The sequence below is a fragment of the Lichtheimia ornata genome (genome assembly GCF_029851405.1).
Source record: "Lichtheimia ornata isolate CBS 291.66 chromosome Unknown scaffold00076, whole genome shotgun sequence".
Classification (NCBI taxonomy): Eukaryota; Fungi; Mucoromycota; class Mucoromycetes; order Mucorales; family Lichtheimiaceae; genus Lichtheimia; species Lichtheimia ornata.
Window position 1 is genome coordinate 2,254 of NW_026695396.1, and position 19,615 is coordinate 21,868.

The 19,615-nt window shown below is 43.9% G+C and overlaps 2 protein-coding genes across 2 annotated transcripts; one reads left to right on the top strand and one right to left on the bottom strand.

Moving 5' to 3' along the window:
- Positions 1–2,005: 2,005 nt before the first annotated feature.
- Positions 2,006–10,095, top strand: O0I10_010774 (uncharacterized protein; the record flags this gene model as incomplete). Its single annotated transcript, XM_058490749.1, has 20 exons — positions 2,006–2,163; positions 2,218–2,333; positions 2,395–3,062; positions 3,251–3,405; positions 3,502–3,593; positions 3,666–3,714; positions 3,772–4,117; positions 4,175–4,199; positions 4,265–5,113; positions 5,174–5,759; positions 5,830–5,998; positions 6,055–6,978; positions 7,046–7,339; positions 7,391–7,926; positions 7,988–8,152; positions 8,213–8,479; positions 8,538–8,750; positions 8,818–9,614; positions 9,665–9,959; positions 10,026–10,095. The coding sequence occupies 20 exons, from the start codon at positions 2,006–2,008 to the stop codon at positions 10,093–10,095; spliced, it is 6,774 nt and encodes a 2,257-aa protein (XP_058338449.1).
- A 574-nt stretch (positions 10,096–10,669) lies between these two features.
- On the bottom strand, positions 10,670–19,207 carry O0I10_010775 (uncharacterized protein; the record flags this gene model as incomplete). The annotated part of the gene is made up of 20 exons (XM_058490750.1): positions 10,670–10,739; positions 10,800–10,939; positions 11,011–11,165; positions 11,240–11,970; positions 12,029–12,207; positions 12,270–12,303; positions 12,365–12,796; positions 12,861–13,432; positions 13,493–14,719; positions 14,775–14,940; positions 15,006–15,597; positions 15,656–16,585; positions 16,648–16,672; positions 16,736–17,075; positions 17,144–17,192; positions 17,257–17,680; positions 17,763–17,861; positions 17,945–18,786; positions 18,864–18,979; positions 19,056–19,207. The coding sequence occupies 20 exons, from the start codon at positions 19,205–19,207 to the stop codon at positions 10,670–10,672; spliced, it is 7,275 nt and encodes a 2,424-aa protein (XP_058338450.1).
- Positions 19,208–19,615: the final 408 nt, after the last annotated feature.

The following is a 19,615-nucleotide window of genomic DNA, read 5'->3' on the forward strand; positions in this document are numbered from 1 at the left end:
AACCATGGTGTAGTAGTGTAGTTGAGCCGAAACAAAGCGCCAAACGAGCCAACGTCTTCAAACCAAACTTGCCCTCTATACAAGCTAACACGTCAATGGAACCAGTTTGGCTGCAACATTGGACTCTGAATGTACCTCTTGACACTAAGCGTAGAGCGGGAATAGCAACGAACAAGAGGAAGCAACGGTGTCGCCATGACAACCACCAACCACCAACCACGCTCATTCCTCAGCACTTGGACACACTCACTCCTTGACAATGCATGTTCAGAACTACATTAACACCTCACAGCCAACAACAGAACTCTTTTATAACACATTACCTTGATCGTGATGTCGTGAATGGGACAAAAGCAGAGGAGAGAGAAAAAGAAGAGAAGCGTTGTCTCAAGTCGTGGAGCTCCCGTCCCAAGTTTAGATCCCCCACTGCTATTACACTGAGGCCACTCAATTACCCTATACACACACGCGTACACACACACGCACACACACGGGCTCGCTTGGTCGATGTTTTATTACCCAATGGTCTTGGATTTGCCATGTTCTCGTGATCCGATCATTCTCGCTGCTTACCGAACACGCATACCAATATTAAGAGCAGTTGACAACATGGGAGGTCATCTTTATGATAATGGGGATGTGCACTAGGCGTACAAGTGATCGATTTCCTTGATAGATTTCTTATCACCCGCCCTATTTTGGCCGATGTATGATGGATAGACAACATCGCACTAGGCTCTTCAGACTTAATCCTGGTATATACGTCTCATCAATTTATCATCTCATGCATCAATTTATCAATGCATCATCCCCAACACACACAAAAATCCACGCAATGCACAATAAAAGGATGTTATCGCCGCGCACCGTACTGCCACATCTCTCTTTTCTCTACCATACTATTTTGATTGCTTACGAGGTCAAATTTCCAAGATTTTGTACGTATCCCATTTCTTGCAAGCCTTGTGAATAAGTGCTGATCTTTTGTTGTCTTTCATAGTGCTTTATATTTATCCTACACTCATTATCGTTGTATTGCGATATTGTATTCTTGTAACGAGGTAAAGTCTGATCATGTTGCTTGATGATTCACTACTCATACACGCCACCTTGTTACTTTCGATATAGCTATCTCTTTGTGAAGCATCCGCAAAAGTTAGTTTTGGTACCATGGTCCACGTTGGGTGCTGAAATTGACATGGTGCAAATAGCAGGGGAACCACCCTCAACTCCCATGGTGGTGATTTAACGGCTTCCTGAAACAACGACACAACTGATCTCTCCACTTTTCACAATTCTGCCACTCCTGTCCCTATCGCTCACGAATAACATCATTTATCTCGCACGTCAAACTTCAGCACTGATGCTTTCTCTATTCCTAAACCCAAATTCAAAATAATTTCAATGCTATTGTTGATAAAACTTAAAAAAGAAAGCGTGCCAATTTGTTTCGATGAAAGTGTGCCAAGTCATTTGGAAATTTTTGTGCCAACGTGTTCCGGGAAAGTGTGCTGAAGTGAGTTTCCATATTTGTGCCAATCGCTTTAGCCAGGCTGTGCCAAAAGTTTATGAAAGAAGTGTATGAAACTCGATGAAAACAACATCATGGTTCTCGTGCAACAAGCGGCTGTTAATGTCGTACGTACTAGAGTGTGTTATGTATGTTTGATTCGTAGTGATGGTGAAGTTTGAAGATAAGAAGAAAACCAATGGCTGATAACATAATATATAGCAACGTGAGAAGAGGATCACAACTTGCACCACAATACAAAACAAACCAAAACCTGGTTGTCATCATGCAGGAGAACAACAATGTAAGCCAAGTTTGTTTCTAGGCGCCTGCAGTGCCACACACGCGCCCTCAAAGTAAGCTCCCAGACTCGGGACACTCTCCGCAACAAGATCATGCATCCCTTTCACCTTCCCTTTACTCATACTTGGATCAATACCACTATTTTAATATGCCAACTACTACTTTCTTTACCCTCGTCCTTGTCCATTTTCCATGTCGAGCGCAGCATCAAGCAGCGCACCTTCCTCTGATGGCGTCATTCGCTCCCGAGTAACCGAGGCTTTGCAGATCTCAGGATACCGCTTTACCAATGCCACACACATCCCAACCACCGATCATTACGATAACGTCACTCTTGTCAATGGCTACCGGTAAGACTTTAGAGACAGGGATCATGAAGCATCGATTGACGTGTCATTGCACAGCGTATCGGATAAGCGAGCAGTGGTTGCCAAGGTATCCACCAACAGCCTGCTAATTGAACGCGAGTATTACATCATAAGGCAACTCTATCAGACAGCTGATGGTCCTTCATATCTTGGTAAGTAGCACGTCCTTACTATACGCGTGTCTTATTGAGTGCCTTGGTTACGGTTGTATAGTGCGTCCCTTGGAGTATGCTTATTTGTCGTCAAGCGGACTTGCCGTTGCCATTTATGCCGACGCCCATGGCGACCGATCATCCAGCAACCGCACCATTGACGACATTGGCACCTTCCTACGATTAGCAATACGGTGCACAGACATCATGGAATTCATCCATCGCCACAACACTATCCATGGTCAACTTAATATGGGAGCATTCTGCTGGAACAGCAATGATACCATGGATACTACACGCTTATGGAACTTTGCAGGCAGTGGCAACAGCGCATCGTTTGAAAAGTATCTCACAAGCGAAGGGTGGAAAAAGTACCAACACAGCCAAGCCATCATGGAGAGCCAACTCATGTACATCAGCCCTGAACAAACAGGCCGCACCACCTACATTGCTGATCATCGTGCCGATATCTATTCCTTGGGCGTCATATTCTTTGTATTGCTGACAGGCCAAATGCCTTTTCATGGAGGACCCTTGAAGATTGTCAACAGCATCTTGAGTCGTAAAATGCCAGCTGTGCATGATGTCCAATTGAATGTCCCTGAAGTGATATCGCGGATCATTGAAAAGATGACATGCAAGACCCCAGAGGAGCGATACATGAGTATGCACGGTGTCAAATGCGACCTGGAAGTGTGCCTCCACCGATTGAAAACAAGTGATACTAAGGTAAGGAGTGGTACACAACCAGTGTTGGGAAGGAAAATAGGAGGTGTGTGCGTGCGTATGTGTGACATATCAGTGTGATGATGATCCAAGTTTATCTCGTTTATGTGTGGGGGGGGGACAAGGAAACAAGTTTTAAGGAGAAGGGTGATGTGTTGCCATACATATTGTCTCACGCTATATCCACTTAGACTATCGCCTCGTTTCCATTGGCACAGCGTGACATTGCGTCCGTGTTTATGATACCGCGAAATGTTTATGGTCGGCAAGCTATCATTTCTGATATGGTGAATATCATCGAGCGATTCGTGAGCCAATACAAGCCTTTGAAGATCCACAGCAACAAGTAAGGTGTTACTCTTACAACATCGAGCAACAGCGATCCCGATTCTTCAGGGCACAAATCAGCGTCAAGTCCAAAATCATTGCATGGTCATGATAGCAGTGATGTTTCCAGTGTTAGTAGTAGGCTTGTATCAGTCAATGGAAAGCACGTAGCTACTGTGATTGGAATTTATGGACCTGGAGGCATTGGTAGGTTGATTGATGAACTTTTGAATGCGTTGCCGGTACTCAATGATACATATTTCTATCATCATCATCAAGGAAAATCCACCTTGTTCAACTCAGTGCAGCCTTTGGCAAGAAAGAGTGGGTAAGGGAACTGAATGGCCATTGGGGAATGATTGTATTCCTAAACAAAGGCAACTAGCTATATCACATCTACCAAGTTTGATTCAAGGAACAAGGTCCCCTACAGTGGGTTGCTACGGTTGATGTCGCAAGCGCTACAGCAAATTTTATCCGAGACCGAAGAAGAAGTTTATCGATTTTTCAATCACTTGAAAGCATGGCTTGGTGCACAATTTTCCAACATTTCAGTACTGGCGGATTTGGTACCAGAGCTCAAGTCATTGTTGATTGCTTCGGGACACAAGGATGAAAATGCGAATACCGAGATACCGATGAAGGCGGATAATGCCGAAGCTCGTTTACGTTTCCACAACCTTTATGTTGAAGTCTTTCGTGCTGTGTCGCATTGGCGTATGGTGACTATCGTAAGTTGTCATAGAGGATACGTTGATGGGATGATGACTAATGCATACATTCTATAGTTTATTGATGATATCCATCAAGCGGGTAAGATGTGAAAGGGGTAACAGTGTGTATGTGCTATGTTTTATGATGCTAATCATGTATTGTAGATGATCCTTCAATCGATTTATTGCAAGCGTTGCTTTTATCAAGAATCAACATCCTCGTGTTTATGTCATATCGTGATCAGGAGCTGAATCAAAAGCAATCAGGGATACTGGAGAATGAGTTCGCGAACATCCAATTTATCGAGGTCGGCACATTGAAGCTGGACGCATTGACCGATTTCGTTTGTGACACACTACACCGATCACGAGATACAGAGCGCGACTATGTCACTCCACTTGCATTGGTGATACAAAGGAAAACCAACGGCAACGCATTCTTTGCGGCACAATTACTTCAAATGCTGGAACGTAAAAAGATCATTTACTTCAATTGGGAGTTCAATGTTTGGGAATACGACTTTGCAAGAATTGAACAAGAGACATTCTTGGAGACAATGGAGGAGGATGTTTCATTCATGGTGAATCGGCTGAAAGAGCTACCACGTCATGGTCAGCGATTGCTCAAGATGGCATCATTTGTCGGTGATACATTCTCATGGTCAACAGTGAAGGCGTTAATGGAGGAGACATTTTCTGATGATGGGAGCGACGATGATAACGACGATGGCGATAAGAGTTTATTATCAGTGGAATCGATAACCGACACAAGCGTGTTCAGCAGGAAGAGCAAGTCGACTGAAGGCACCTTGTCTCCTGATACTAGAGCCCACCAAAAGAGCTATGATCCCATCAGCGGACTACATGCAGTGATCCAGGAGGGATACGTTATGCAGCTTGGTGCAGATGAATTCAAATGGAGTCATGATCGTATCACCCAAGCTGCCGGTGAGCTTGTGAAGCCCGATGTAAGGTGCAAGATCCATTTCATGATTGCGCAGCATATGATGAAAGGTATTATAGATATAATCTACTACTTGAGATAATAGCTTTCTAATATGAATTGCACTATAGAGGACGATATGGACGTATTTCTAGTTGCGGATCATCTTTTGAAATGCCTTGATCTATTGTTATCGTTGGAAGACAAATCATCCTTTCGTGAGCTCTTCGTGGATGCAGGCAACAAAGGACGACAATCTGGTGCTCATGACATGGCATTCAATTATTACAAGGCAGCAATCCAACTCAGTGATCCCGAAAAGGAATGGAACGATGACAACCATCCTGTTACTTTGCAGCTCTATACGAATGCCATGGGACTTAGCTTTGTATTGGGCAACAATGAAATGACCGAGAATTTGGGGGAGACCATCTTTAAGCATGCCAAAACGCCTTTGGAGCGCAAGACTGCTTATTTGATCCAATCACGCTATTATTTGGCGCAACAAAAGCCGTTTGAAGGACGAGATACTTTAGTTGCTTGCTTGGAAGATCTTGGCAACGAGAAGCTGACATTCGAAGACGCTGAGAAAACAATGGAGAAGGAGCTTGAGCAACTTGAAAAGTCGATTGGGAATATGGATGTTGATGAGATCGCTGAAATTGGATTATCAGATGATCCTTACCTCCATGCAACTGCTGAGATTATGGGAGATTTGTAAGTCGACAACAATCAAGAATGAAGATGGGGGGGGTGCACAACATAGTAACATGGTCAATCTTTTTAGGTTGCACTTGTTGTATTGGACTGGACAAAAGCACTCACTTAGTGCATGCGCATGCCATGTATTGAATATGTGTCTACAACGGGGGATGGCTCCAGCTGTTAGCAGTGCTTGCACGTATTTAGCCGCGATCGGCTACATTGAGTTGCACAAGAATCATGCGGCGGCCAATGTGAGTACAAGTCTTATGTGTGGGTTGATGTAACCTACTTATCACTTGTAATTTAGAAAATCGCAAAACTCGGTGTCATCATTGCTGATCGACATGGTGGGAATTCAGAGAAGGCCCAATCCTACCTGCTATATGTGATATTCGTGGATCACTTTCTATATCATAACCGCAATGGATTACCCATGCTTGAAGCTGCAACACAGCATGCCTTTGCCGCAGGAGATCGTCATTTTACAAATTACGGCAAACTTCACCTAAGCATGAGTCGTTTTGCTGTGGCACATCATTTGAGCGACGTATTGCCTATTGCAGAAGAATGCTATGAAGAAGTGCACAAATGGTCTACTGCTGTTGAAACAAATGTAATGGCCATCACAGTTGTGAGAGCAACCAAAGCATTACAAGGACGAACATACTGGGATACGGATAACGTGTACGATGGTGACGATGGATTCAACGACGAGCATTTCCTCACCGAGAGTTTCAAGCAAAGCCCAAATTCCACTATCGCTCTTAGCTGGTATCAGTCCTACAAGATTATTCCCTTGACATTGTACGAGCGATACGAGGCAGCCATTGAAGTTGGAGACCATATCTTTCGCACCCTAGAACACGTTCCATACATCAGACACACGCGGGTGGCATTATTCTATCATTCAATCTCTCTCATTGGATATGCGCGTGAGAACAGCGAAGCATTGGAGAAATGCCTGAAGCAAGTGGATCAGAACCAAAATCTCCTATACGAATGGGTAGAGCTGAGTCGTATCAACTATATCACTTTTTGGACATTGGTGGAAGCAGAGCTTGCGGATCTTCAAGGAGACAACATCAAGAAAGCCATCTTATTGTATGAAGAAGCTATCAATCATGCTCGTGAAGGAGAATGGTATCTGGAGCTAAGTATGGCGCATGAATTGGCTGGAGCTTTCTATTACCGCCAAGGGATTCACAATGTTGCATACAACATGATCAAAAAGGTAAATTATGATGGGGGAAGGTTTTCGATTATGGAACGTTTATTGATTTATATATGCCTCATACTAGGCAGTGGATCTTTATACTGCATATGGCGCATTTGGCAAGTCACGTCACCTTAATGGAAAGTACGCCGATTTACTCAGCTCATTCAATGATGATCGAGCCGATACACGTGATAAGAGCGCACAAACGGATCCATTCCCTCTATTGGCAGCTCCCCTTCACCAACATCATCATCAAGAATCATTTGGCGGCCCTTCATATGACCGCATTGATAGCAGCCCGGTAGCTGATGAACCCTATAACTCGGAGTCAATACCACCTATCACAACAGAGCAAACATTGGTGACATTGGATATTGTAAGTAACAGGATCAGTGATATTGCATATCTCCTGATTTATTATGCATAGATCGACATGGCATCCATTCTCAAGAGCTCCCAGGTGCTTTCATCCGAAGTCAAGTCCGACGCATTGCTGAAGAATATGATGCAGATTATTCTTGAGAACTCCGGTGCTGATCGAGGTGCTATCATTGTCAAGGAGACCAAATTTGGAATCGGTGCCTATGGCAACCAGCAAGAAGAGGACACGATTGTCACATACGAAGAACCAGAGCGTATTTCGAAGAGTAGCGTCATGGTATCGAGCCAAATCATCAACCACACAATCCACACCTCTGAGAGCATTTTCATTCCTGATGTCGAACAAGATGCAAGATTTGCAGTGGGACCATGGTTTGAGCGTGCTGGCAAGAAATCAGTAATCTGCATGCCGATCATACACAAGATGACAATTGTTGGCTGCATCTTTCTTGAAGGTGCTATTGGGATCTTTACGCAACGCCACATTACAGTGCTTGGATTACTCTGTCAGCAAATGGGTATTTCATTGACCAATGCTTCATTGTTCAAATCCGTGCGACGTGTTACAACGGCCAACATGAAGTAAGTAGCAAGCGGCAATCATGGACAATGGGTTTTGGTAAGTTACTCATGATCGATGTAGGATGATTGAGATGCAAAAGCAAGCATTGGAGGAAGCACGGCGCAGCAAGGAAGCAGCTGATAAGGCGACTCGATTGCGAGAGATCTTTTTGGCCAACATGAGCCATGAAATTCGGACACCATTTTCGGGATTCTATGGCATGATCACATTGCTGTCAGAGACAAAGTAAGGTGCCGGATTGTGGTAACACATATGCATGACGGCTGATCACATGAAATTAACTAGGTTGGATCCTGCACAATACGACTTGGTGCGAACGGCTAAATCATCGTGTGAAGGATTATTGCAGATCATCGACGACCTACTCAACTTTTCAAAGCTACAAGCCGGCAAAGTATCTCTTGATTTGGCACCAGTACATGTGGAAGAGCTCATTGCCGATGTGATTGATATGCTGATCGCCATTGCTATTCAAAAACGCATCAACGTTACGTACACGGTTGCAGAGGATGTGCCAGCCGTTGTAATGGCAGACGCCAACCGGCTCAGACAGTAGGTTTTATTATTGGATACGCGATACAATGCTTATTGCTTATACTTTGCCATATAGGATTATCATCAATTTGCTTGGGAATGCTGTCAAGTTTACGCACCATGGAGAAATCAGTATTCGATGTTCCATTGACGTCCGCAAAAAGAAGGCTGTTGACCAAGGATCCCATGTTCCATTGCTGTTTGAAGTGATTGATACAGGCATTGGCATCAGCAAGGAGCAGCGCAAGGTGTTGTTTATGCCATTCTCACAAGTGGATGGTAGCACTACGTAAGTTGATTATATAATAATGCCATATATGAAGATACGTATAATGATTGGCACGATATGTCTTTAGCCGCAAGTATGGTGGTACCGGTCTTGGTCTTTCCATTTCCCTTCAATTGGTCACTTTGATGAATGGCGATATCGATGTTGTGAGCGAGGAAGGAAAAGGATCCAATTTCCGCTTTTCAATCGAAGTTTCACCGGTGCATGATCAATCCCGAAGATTCACTGAAGCAATGCAAGCAATATCCAAGAGCTTTATCAAAACACGAGTCCTTGTTGCCGATACACATCATGCCACAGTGGATATGATGACCAACTTCCTTCCGAATTTACCACTTGATGGAGTATCTGATTATGCAGAGTTGCAGCAGGAGACACCTTATGGAGTGGTCATTGTGGGATTGCTTTTGGATCACAAAGAAGGGACGCTAAGCTACTGGGAAAACGAGCTCCAAAAGATTATGAAGCGTGCCAAGGTTACGGTTATCATGCATTATCCCTTGGGAACTAGCAATGTTCAAGGCAACATCGGAGGTGTTGGACCTATTCTCGAAGCAGCATCTTCGTCAGTGGAGCAAGAGCAGCAACGTCAGCAACAACAACAGCCATTCCATATATCATCTTATGGCTATCTTGATGAGCAACAAAGCATTGTGCGTATGGGAGTTCCATTGCGACGCAACAAGCTTTTGAGGATGCTGGCAGGATTTCTCAAGGAGGATGATCCAAGTAGTACACCATCACCCAAGACGCGACCAAACATCTTTGCACGTATCAGTAGCAGTGAGATCAAGCTTGCCATTGAGACGATACCAGAGGAACATCGTAAAGCATTCAAAAAGACAAACATCTTGGTTGCAGAAGGTAGGTTGACAACAATGTATGAAGGTTTGCATACTAAAGGATACTTTCAGATAACCCTGTTGCACAAAAGCTGCTATGCAAGCAATTGAAGCGATATGGCTTTAATATCACGTGTGCCAATAATGGAGCTGAAGCGATTGATGCATGGACCAAACGACCGGTTGGATACTTTAAGATGGCTCTGTTTGATCACCATATGCCCAAATGTGACGGTGTGGAAGCGACCAAGACCATTAGGAGACACGAAAAGGAGCAAAATAGCAAGACGCGATTACCGATTGTGGCACTCACAGCAGACATACAAGATAGTGCAAGAGCAATTTGCGTGGATGCCGGCATGGATGGGTAAGATTTGATATTGGTTGCTATGGATACTCGAGCGTAGGCTAATCACTGTGATGCTTTTTTTAGATATCTTACCAAACCTTTAAATGAGTTTGCTCTGCTTGAATTTGTTAAACAATATTGTATCGATCGATAAAGCACTTTTGTGGTTATACAGAGTAGCCGAGGCAGAAGTTTAGGAGCGAGGAAATCCATTAGTACTATATTCAAACCGTGATGGCACAATGCAAAGTGAGGATTGATTGCTGTTATCCATGTAATTGGATCATTTCTCTTTCTTTACCTTACTCGAATACGCAGATACCCATACACACCATGATTAAGAGCAACCTCACAATGAAAAGTCGCCTTTGTAATAGGAATATGCATCGGACTACAAGTGATTATTTCATTGTTTGATGGCTTGTTTGTCAGCAACCTTAATCTGAACGAATGTCTTGGTGGGGGGGGGAAGCACTAGCCTAATTCCCCATCCCTCTTCATCCTCACATATTACATCCACACTTATTGGTCTTAGACGCATTCTTCATTCTATATACTTAGTATTCAACAACGTAAATGTATCACATTTGCAACTATTCTATTGATGAATCCATTGATCCAAAAATGCAGAAAGAAAGAAAAAAAAACAACTTTTGACGCTGAAACATTCATTCTCTGTTGCTTGAGGAAATCATATGTATTATAGGATAAGAAGAGTATACACGCTGCTATGATCTTTTACAATATGCACGTAATGCTTCTGCTAGCGATTTTTGATTCATTGGCTTCGTGATGTACCTGTGAGTTGTGCCTTAGCATGCATTGATCATCTTCTCGTTTCCGATCCTATATACTTACGCATCCATTCCTGCGTTAAGGCATGTCTCTTTTGCACTTTGCTGTACATCGGCAGTCAGCGCTACAATGGGTAATCGAGCCTTGCATTGGTGCTCCTTTTCAATCTCACGAATCTTTTTCGTTGCTTCAACACCATCACACTATACACACCTTCTTTTTAGAATCATCGTCGTTTCATATACATACATCCTCTTCCTCTTCCTCCACTTACCCTAGGCATATGATGGTCGAAAAAACCCATTTGAAAGTAACCAGGTGGATGCTTTAGCCACGCTTCCACTGCTTCTAATCCATTGTTTGCGCACTCGACTTGAAATCCCAAACGCGTCAATTGTTTGTAGAGTAATTTTTGTGCTACCGGGTTATCTACAACAACATGGCACCATTCAATCAGCTATGCATGTACGCACCAAGGATGAGGCATATGTGTAACAACCAACCTTCTGCTGCAAGGATATGCATAGTGCTAAAGAGAGCACGCTCCTCATCCGTAATTAGGTTGGCAGGCCGGCTGCTTTTTGTTGTCGCTGAGGATGAAATGATGGGAGAACCCGTTGAAGAAGAACGTAGTCGTGTCATATCGACCAAGGTCTGGAGCAATTTTTGGCGTCGTAGTGGGATTGCAATCCGTGAAATGGTGTTGTGGGATGAACGACTACTATCACCTGTGCGTGAATTGGAGAGCGTTGATTGAAGATCATGGTTGAAATCACCGTTCATTTGACTACCACTTGGGTAATGCATAATCATGCCACATCCAACTTGATCCACAAGCATCTTTATATGACTTGACCACGCTTGTCGCTCTGAGGGCTGTATCAAAAACATGCCGATGATAATAGCGTCATAATGGGGTGATTGATGTAGCTGCTGTAAATGTTCCACAGTGCACGCACCATCCACCTTGACCGTTGGAAGCAAATGCCGTATCATTTCCACCGTTGAAAGATGCTTGTCAACCACAATGACTCGTGTATCCCGTAATGTATTCAAAAAGTTGCCAATGTCATTGTTGTACCGGTCCGATTCAGCCGATAGACCTTGAACCCAAATGGTAAAGTTGAAGTTGGAGCCTTCACCCGGCTTGCTTTTCACATCAATACGGCCCGACATCAACTCAACCAGCTGAAGGCAAATCGACAATCCGAGACCTGTACCACCGTATCGTCGCCTATACAATAAAAGTCAATACAACATCCATCATTAAACATCATTGAGATCCCACTTACGTTGTACTGCCATCCACCTGAGAAAAGGGTACAAATAGCACTTTACGTTGTTCCTCACTGATTCCAATGCCAGTATCAATGACTTCAAATAATAGCGGTACTGTGTCTTTTTGTGCCTTTGTACTTGTGGCTCGCTTATCAATGCTGCATCGTATACTAATTTCGCCTTTGTCTGTAAACTATAACATCATGCATCGGTTGAATACTTTTGGAATCACATACATAATGTAGATTTTCTTACCTTCATTGCATTGCCAAGTAGGTTGATAATGATCCTTTGATAATGTATACGTGAGTAACGTAAACAATGAGAAGATTGTTTAATCTTGCACTTACTGCCTCAATCGATTGGCATCACCAAGTATGACGGGTGGTACATCATTCGCCACCGTATAAGTCACGTTGATCCGGTTTTGTACAGCCATAGCAATAAGCATCTCGATCACATCCACAATCATGTCCTCGACAACAACAGGTGCCAAATCCAACGAGACCTTGCCAGCTTGCAGCTTTGAAAAGTTGAGAAGATCATCAATGATCTGAAGTAATCCTTCACACGATCCTTTGGCTGTTTTCACCAAGTCGAGCTGTTCTTCATTGAGATTGGTGTCCGCAAGTAATGAAATCATGCCATAGAAACCAGAAAATGGCGTTCGGATCTCGTGACTCATGTTGGCTAAAAAGATCTCTCGTAGCCTAGTCGCCTTGTCAGCCGCCTCTTTGCTCTTGCGAGCTTCCTCTAGTGCTTGCTTTTGCGTTTCAATCATCCTATGTAATCATCATCCACATATAGATAAGTATCATCATCCTCCCTACATGTGATGTTACTTACTTGATCTTGTCATTGGTTACTTGTTTCACCGACATGAACAAAAAGGCCGTGGTGATGGAAATACCCATTTGCTGACATAGCAAGCCAAGAACTGTGATGTGCCGCTGTGTGAAGAGACCCACTGAACCTTCGATAAATAGACACCCGACGACCATGTTCTTATGAATGATTGGCATGCAAATGATGGACTTTCGACCAGAACGCTCAAACCAAGGTCCCACGGCAAATCGCTGATCTTGCTCAACATCTGATATAAAGATACTCTCACGCGTGTGGATGGTGTGATTGATGATACGACTGGATACAAGATCATCCGATTCAGACAATTGACGTGGTGGGGTATAGGTGATAGCCTCCTTATTCCCTTGTTGATGATATGCATATACAGCGTACTTTGGATCCTTGCTATAGCCATTTCCTCCATTTGTGCTGACAGAATTCTTTAGAATGAGAGCTCCACGTTCAGCGCCAGAATTTTCCAGGATAATGTTCATCATCGCTGTCATCAAATTTTCAAACTTGATCTCAGAAGACATGACTTGAGAGCTCTTTAGGATGGATGCCATATCGACCTATGAAATCGACAACAATGTTGTTAGCCGATGATTGATCATACAATAAAAGCATCTTACAATGTCAAGGGTCATTAGCGTCTCCTCTGTTGTCACCGGTGGGATGATGGTATCAGCCATATAGGGTTCATTACCCTGATGATGATGATGATGCTGCTGTTGTTGTTGTTGATCATAGCTTGAAGGGCCCAATGTGCTGCTGGCAGCTTGATGTCCAAGATAAGGGAGATCGGTTTGAACACCAGCTTCATGAGCGTCGCAATTATTATCATCGAACTCTGCCAATAAATCTGCACGAATGTTGCTGAGATGTCGTGCTTTGCCATAAGCGCCGTGGCAGATATACAAGTCGATCGCCTTTTTGATAAGGTTGTAGGCGACATTGCGTAATCCAATCCTCTCGTAAAACATGCCAGAGCATTCGTGTGCTATACACACAGCAAGATGCCATCCACCTTCACGTGCTTGATCAATAGCCTCCTCGTATAAACGACATGCACGAACAATGTTGCTTTCCATACTGGCAAGTTCAGCTTCAATCAGGGTCCAATACATCATGTAGTTGATGCGGCTATGTTCTGCCCACTCATAAACCTTTGCCTGGTTCTCCTTGACTTGCTCCAAATACTTGTTTCTTGTCTCAGGATCCAGGTTGTCTTCACGTAATTTCATGGTAAGCGCCAAAGAGAAATAGTGAAGAAGTATACGTGTATGACGATGACAAGGATGACCATCCACTTCGGCAGCACCGCGAAATCCAGTTTCAAGAGCAGCATCAAGGTGGCCGTATAGTGTCTGTGGAATGATCTTGAACGCCTCATACCAATTCACAAGTAACTCAGGATTAGAGCTATGCTTGCAACTCTCCTTGAGAAAATGTGCATCATTGAATCCATCCTCGCCATCAAACACTTCGGGCGTATCGATAAATGTATGACCTTGCAAAGCCTTGCAAACTCTCACAATCGTCATAGCGAACATGTTGCTGTCGATCGATGCTGACCATCCATGGATATCTTCATAGTTGCTCTCGGCTTCGTGAAGCGTGTCCGCTAGATTTCGATTGAGTCCAAAGAGGATGACCAGCCGATGGACTTGGTTGAAGGCCATAAAGATACGATCACCAGCTGAATAAGCAATGTTGATACCAGCGTCAAAGTACTTGAGTGCTTCACGATGATGGTATTTCCAACGGATGTTGAATACGGCATATTGCATATACGCTCGTCCTTTCTCATAAGGTCCACCATGCCTGTCGATCAAGGCTAATCCAATTGCACCAATTTCCTATACATAGAATCATGATCAATTGATGAACATACATTAGAGGGTGCGTACATACCTCTGCAAATATGTACTTTTTGTACAATGTAGCATACGCAATTCCACAAAACTCACAGCCTCCACCTGTTCCTGGTGAGATCCCGTTTTCCAATGACAATTGAACAATTCGCATGGAGCAATAATAAAGTTCCTTCTTTTGCCCTCCCCAATAAGCAAGTGCACACCTATCATTGTTCATTTGAAGGATGAGCTTCTTGTTCCTCTTCATACACAAATAAAAAGCACTTACAGTTCTTCCATGATTGAAACGATTCCACGCAACAAAGGATCTTCACATGCTGGCATATTGATGACTTGCTCTGAACCCATTTCCACCATGGTGCGCTCCACATCATCATACAATTCCTTGAGCTCTTGATCCGTACACGAATTGAATTTCTCCATATCTTCACCAAGATCCTCAAGACATCGATGGAGCACTTCACGTCCTTTATCATGCATCTGACAACTGAAACAGTATTTTGATTGGACACGGTATGCCGGCATTCGATCAAATGGCGTGCGTGCATGTGCAAAGATAACATCCAGGAGCTCCTCGGTGCGCTCATATTGACCCACCACCCAACTGAGTGATACGGCATTGGTATAAAGATGTAGTGTCATGCTGTAATTCTCGTCTCCTTGCCACTCAGTGGCATGATCAGCAAGCTCGATGGCAGTGTTGTAAAAATCGAACGCCATACGATGAGCACCAGACGAACGTCCTTTGTTGCCAGCCTCAATCAACACCTTCCGATATGGCTCTTTGTCTTCCATTCCATCCAATAAACTTCGACATTTCAAGAGGTGGTCCGCAATAAGAAAAGTGTCTGTGTGGTTCTCTAAAATCAAAGAGCTATTGTTAGCTGCATGCAATAATGATGGCATGATCACGTTTACCTTTCATCATATGTTGTGCAATAGCAAGATGGATTCTACTACGAGCCTTTGGACTAGCCAATTCACCAGCAGCTTGTGTAATTCGATCATGGCTCCACTTGAACTCATCATCTCCTAATGGCATGATGTATCCTTCTTGCAGCACCGATTGCAATCCATTCATGGGGTCATTGAGTGTTGTTGATGATGTTGCTCGAGAATTGGTGAGCGTAGTGGGACGTTGACATGGTCGCTGTTGTTGTTGACCGATTGATAATGATCGCATTGCCGAAGATGTATCCACCACTGTTTCCACAGAGCCGATATCGGTTGATACTGATCCATCATCATCCAATGTCATGGTGTCAGGTAATACGTTGCCATCCGAGCCGATACTACTATCGTCAGCTGCATCTGAACTCTCCATCAAGGTTTTAACAGTGGTCCATGAAAACGTATCTCCCACAAACGATGCCCACTTCAACACTTGTTGGCTGTCACGCGATAACTCCTTCAATCGGGCAACCATAAACGAGACGTCGAGTTGCATATTCGCTTGCACGCTGTAACTGGTACCATCCTGAATCTTTTCCAGATCAAAATCCCATTCATTGCGCTCCCAGTTGAAAAAGATGAGCTTTTTGCGTTCGAGTGTGCGTAATAATTGTGCCGTGTAGAATGCATTGCCGGCTGTCTTTTTGATAATGATCTCAGCGAGTGGTACGACGTCTTCACGATTCTCCTCTCTTGACCGATGCAAAGTGTCGCATAAAAAGTCAACCATGGAATCCGTATCCAATGCGTCCACCTTGATGAATTCAATGCATGGTGCTTCCTTCTCCAACATCTCTCCCAACTTGGGCGTGATTTCTTGGTCTCGGTAAGATACAAGGATGAGAATCCTCACTTTTGCAATGATCAAGCTGTCAATAATCTCGATTGAATGGTCATCTACGTGCATTATAGATACATCATGAGTATCACGTGTCGAATGAATCGTATAATAATTCTACCTGCTTGATGTAAATCATCGAGAAACTAAAAAATCGCGTATAAGATCATGGAATGTTGTAGCATGTAATACAATAAAAGAAAACATACAAGAGTAACCATACGCCAATGAGTGACAGCACGAAGAATCTCGACAAAGAGGTTGTGAAATCGGGCCTGAGCTTCAACATTATCCATTTGATACGCATCGCTTGACTCCTCCGTTTTGATGCTGCCAGGATCCAAAAGCGCTTTCAGCTCAGGTACAAAGTCTGTGAGCAGGGCAATGTTGCAAAACTGGGAACCGAGGTGCGCCTTGAGATGATCATAAAACATGCGAATATCAGCTTCGGTCTCTGACAGGATTTGCTGGAGGATTTGCGACAATGATCGCAGCACACCGCTATAAGGGACCTTGTTTCTCGAATCATACTTGACACTTGCGATGTATCTATAATGAATGAGCAGGGTATTAGTTTCAATGATGACTTGCCACACACTTTTATAACTACAACTTGCCCACTTTTCCTAGCAGTTGCTTGGACGGCAGTAAACATGGTTGATTTGCCTATTTAACATACGCATGCATGATATTAGTAAATGAAAAAAGGCAATGTATAACCACTACTTACCTATTCCACCAGGTCCATATAAGCTCACAATCCTTGTACCGCCTTGCTTATTGCTTGCTACTGTTCCTCCATGTATACTAGTCGCTTCATCGCTCCCTTGGTCACCCCCACAGCCACTGTAGCGCAAAGACGTTGATCTGTTGAAGCTACCACCAGCTTGACTAGATACCTCGCTATTGCTGCATCCATCCGAAACACTTTCGCTGCTGCTAAAATGGGTGCTGTTTGTTGTTCCCGAAACCGATGCTTTGTCATGGTTGGCTGAGTTGTTGTTGTTGTGCACGCGTGTTGGTCGATACTCTGCCACATAACGCTCGATGGCATGATTCAACTTGGATATCACAGCATGGCGTCCATAAATGGTCTTTGGGAGTGTAAACACGGATGCGATATCTTGCTTTCCCAGTGGAAATGGTGAAATGGTCTACAAGATGACAACACATGTTATATGCAAATTCAGCTAGGTATCCTTTTTTCCTCATCATCACCTCCCCCTTTTTACATACCTCTGTGCTATCGGGATCATCATCATTGGTGAGCCTCTTGAGGCATTCCTTTAAATCAGCACGTACGCCATGTGCGCTTGAATAACGATCGTCAGGTGCCTAGCATGAGATAAGAGAAGCTGAACTAAAGCTGATCTGTACACTGCCACATGATGAAGAAAGAAGGTATAATGGATACTAACCTTGCTCGTCATCTTTTCAATAATGTGTGAGAGCACTTCGGGGATATCGACTCTCAATTCATGAACAAGAGGCACCTTTCGGCTGACGATGCTGTTGAGTACTTCGAGAGGACCTCCATCGAATGGTGATTGTTGTGTCAATAGGGTGAAGAAAACGATTCCAAGAGAATAAATATCGGAACGATGATCCGGTAAATAGGTTGTACGACCCGTCTGCTCAGGACTCATGTACATGAGAAGATTCTGGAGCACGTATGTCATGTGCTTGTTGTTGGCTGCCTTTTTCCACCCTTCACTTGTAAGGTAAGTCTCGAATGATTTCCCCGATCCAAAATTCCACATCTTGACAGCCGCTTCCTCTTCTTGTTGTTGTTCATCGATCCATTGAAAAGCTGATAATCTAATCTCGCCATGAACGGTGTCGTTGCGATGGATAAATTCGAGACAATCGGTGCATTTGATGGCAAATCGTAAAAAGGAGCCGAGATCACAGTGCATGGATACCAGCTGTTGTTGTTCAGGACAAGGAGTAACCAAAGTAGGGACGTCACCTGCACTATGACGCAGCATCATCATAGCCCGCGTTCGTATGGAGTTGTTGTTGCTGCTGCTACAACTACTATCACCTCCACTACTTCCACCACCACCACCACCACCACCACCACCACCACTACTTGTTGCTGCTGCTGGTGCCCATCCTGGATCACTGCTGTTGCTTGAATCTTGTAGCAATTCATCTGATGCACGTCGCTGTTGTTGATGTAACCATGACGTGTATCCATCATTTGCATAAATGGCCACTGAAAGACCGCTTGACAAGTTGATGCATTCGATAGGTCGGACTAGAGAATCATGTTCCTATCGTTAGTATAAATACAAAAGAGGCAAGTCAAGATCGATCCTCCCTCTCCTTACTTACCGATGTATGTTGGTCCATCAGGAAGATTGTACAGTCTTTTCATGCCATAAAATTCGCGTTCCAATTGAAGTGAATTATTCGATACTTTGGCCATCACTGGTTTCTTATTGGATATCCTTATAAAGCACGAGCCACATGTTAGAACACATGGATACATGTATCATCATCATCATCACCCATTCTACCTCCTACCTGTAGCCGTGAACAATGTCAACATTCTCGCCATGCGTTAAACAAGGGGTCACCACCGATTTGAAATGGTAGCCAGTAATGTGCAGAGTGTTGGTTGCCAATGCACCCGTCCATTCGGGTAGAGAACCAGTGCCTGATCCTGAATTGGACATTGTGTGGGGCGGAGCAGACGGAAGGCGCGATCCGAGAGTGGGAATGGAAGAAGAGAAGAAAAAGAAAAAAGAAAAAGAACAAAAGAAACGAGCTGAGTGAGTGAGGCACAAAGCAAAACGGGGGGTTTGTAAGAAAAGAAAAGATAGCCGTGTGTGCGTGCGTGCGTGAGCGTGAGCGTGTGTGTGTATGCCAATGACAGATAAAGCACACAGACTACACAGGACCGTTCGTCACTCGTAAATTACCTTTTCTTCTCATTCAAGCCGAATCATGCAAACTAACTTTGTTTCTCCAAATCCATACACTCAACTTGCTTCTTTCCCTCTCCACCACCCCCCTTTTTTTGCCTTCTTGTCTCTAACACATCATCGAGATTCATTCTCACATCTACATGGCTTTCCCTGCGT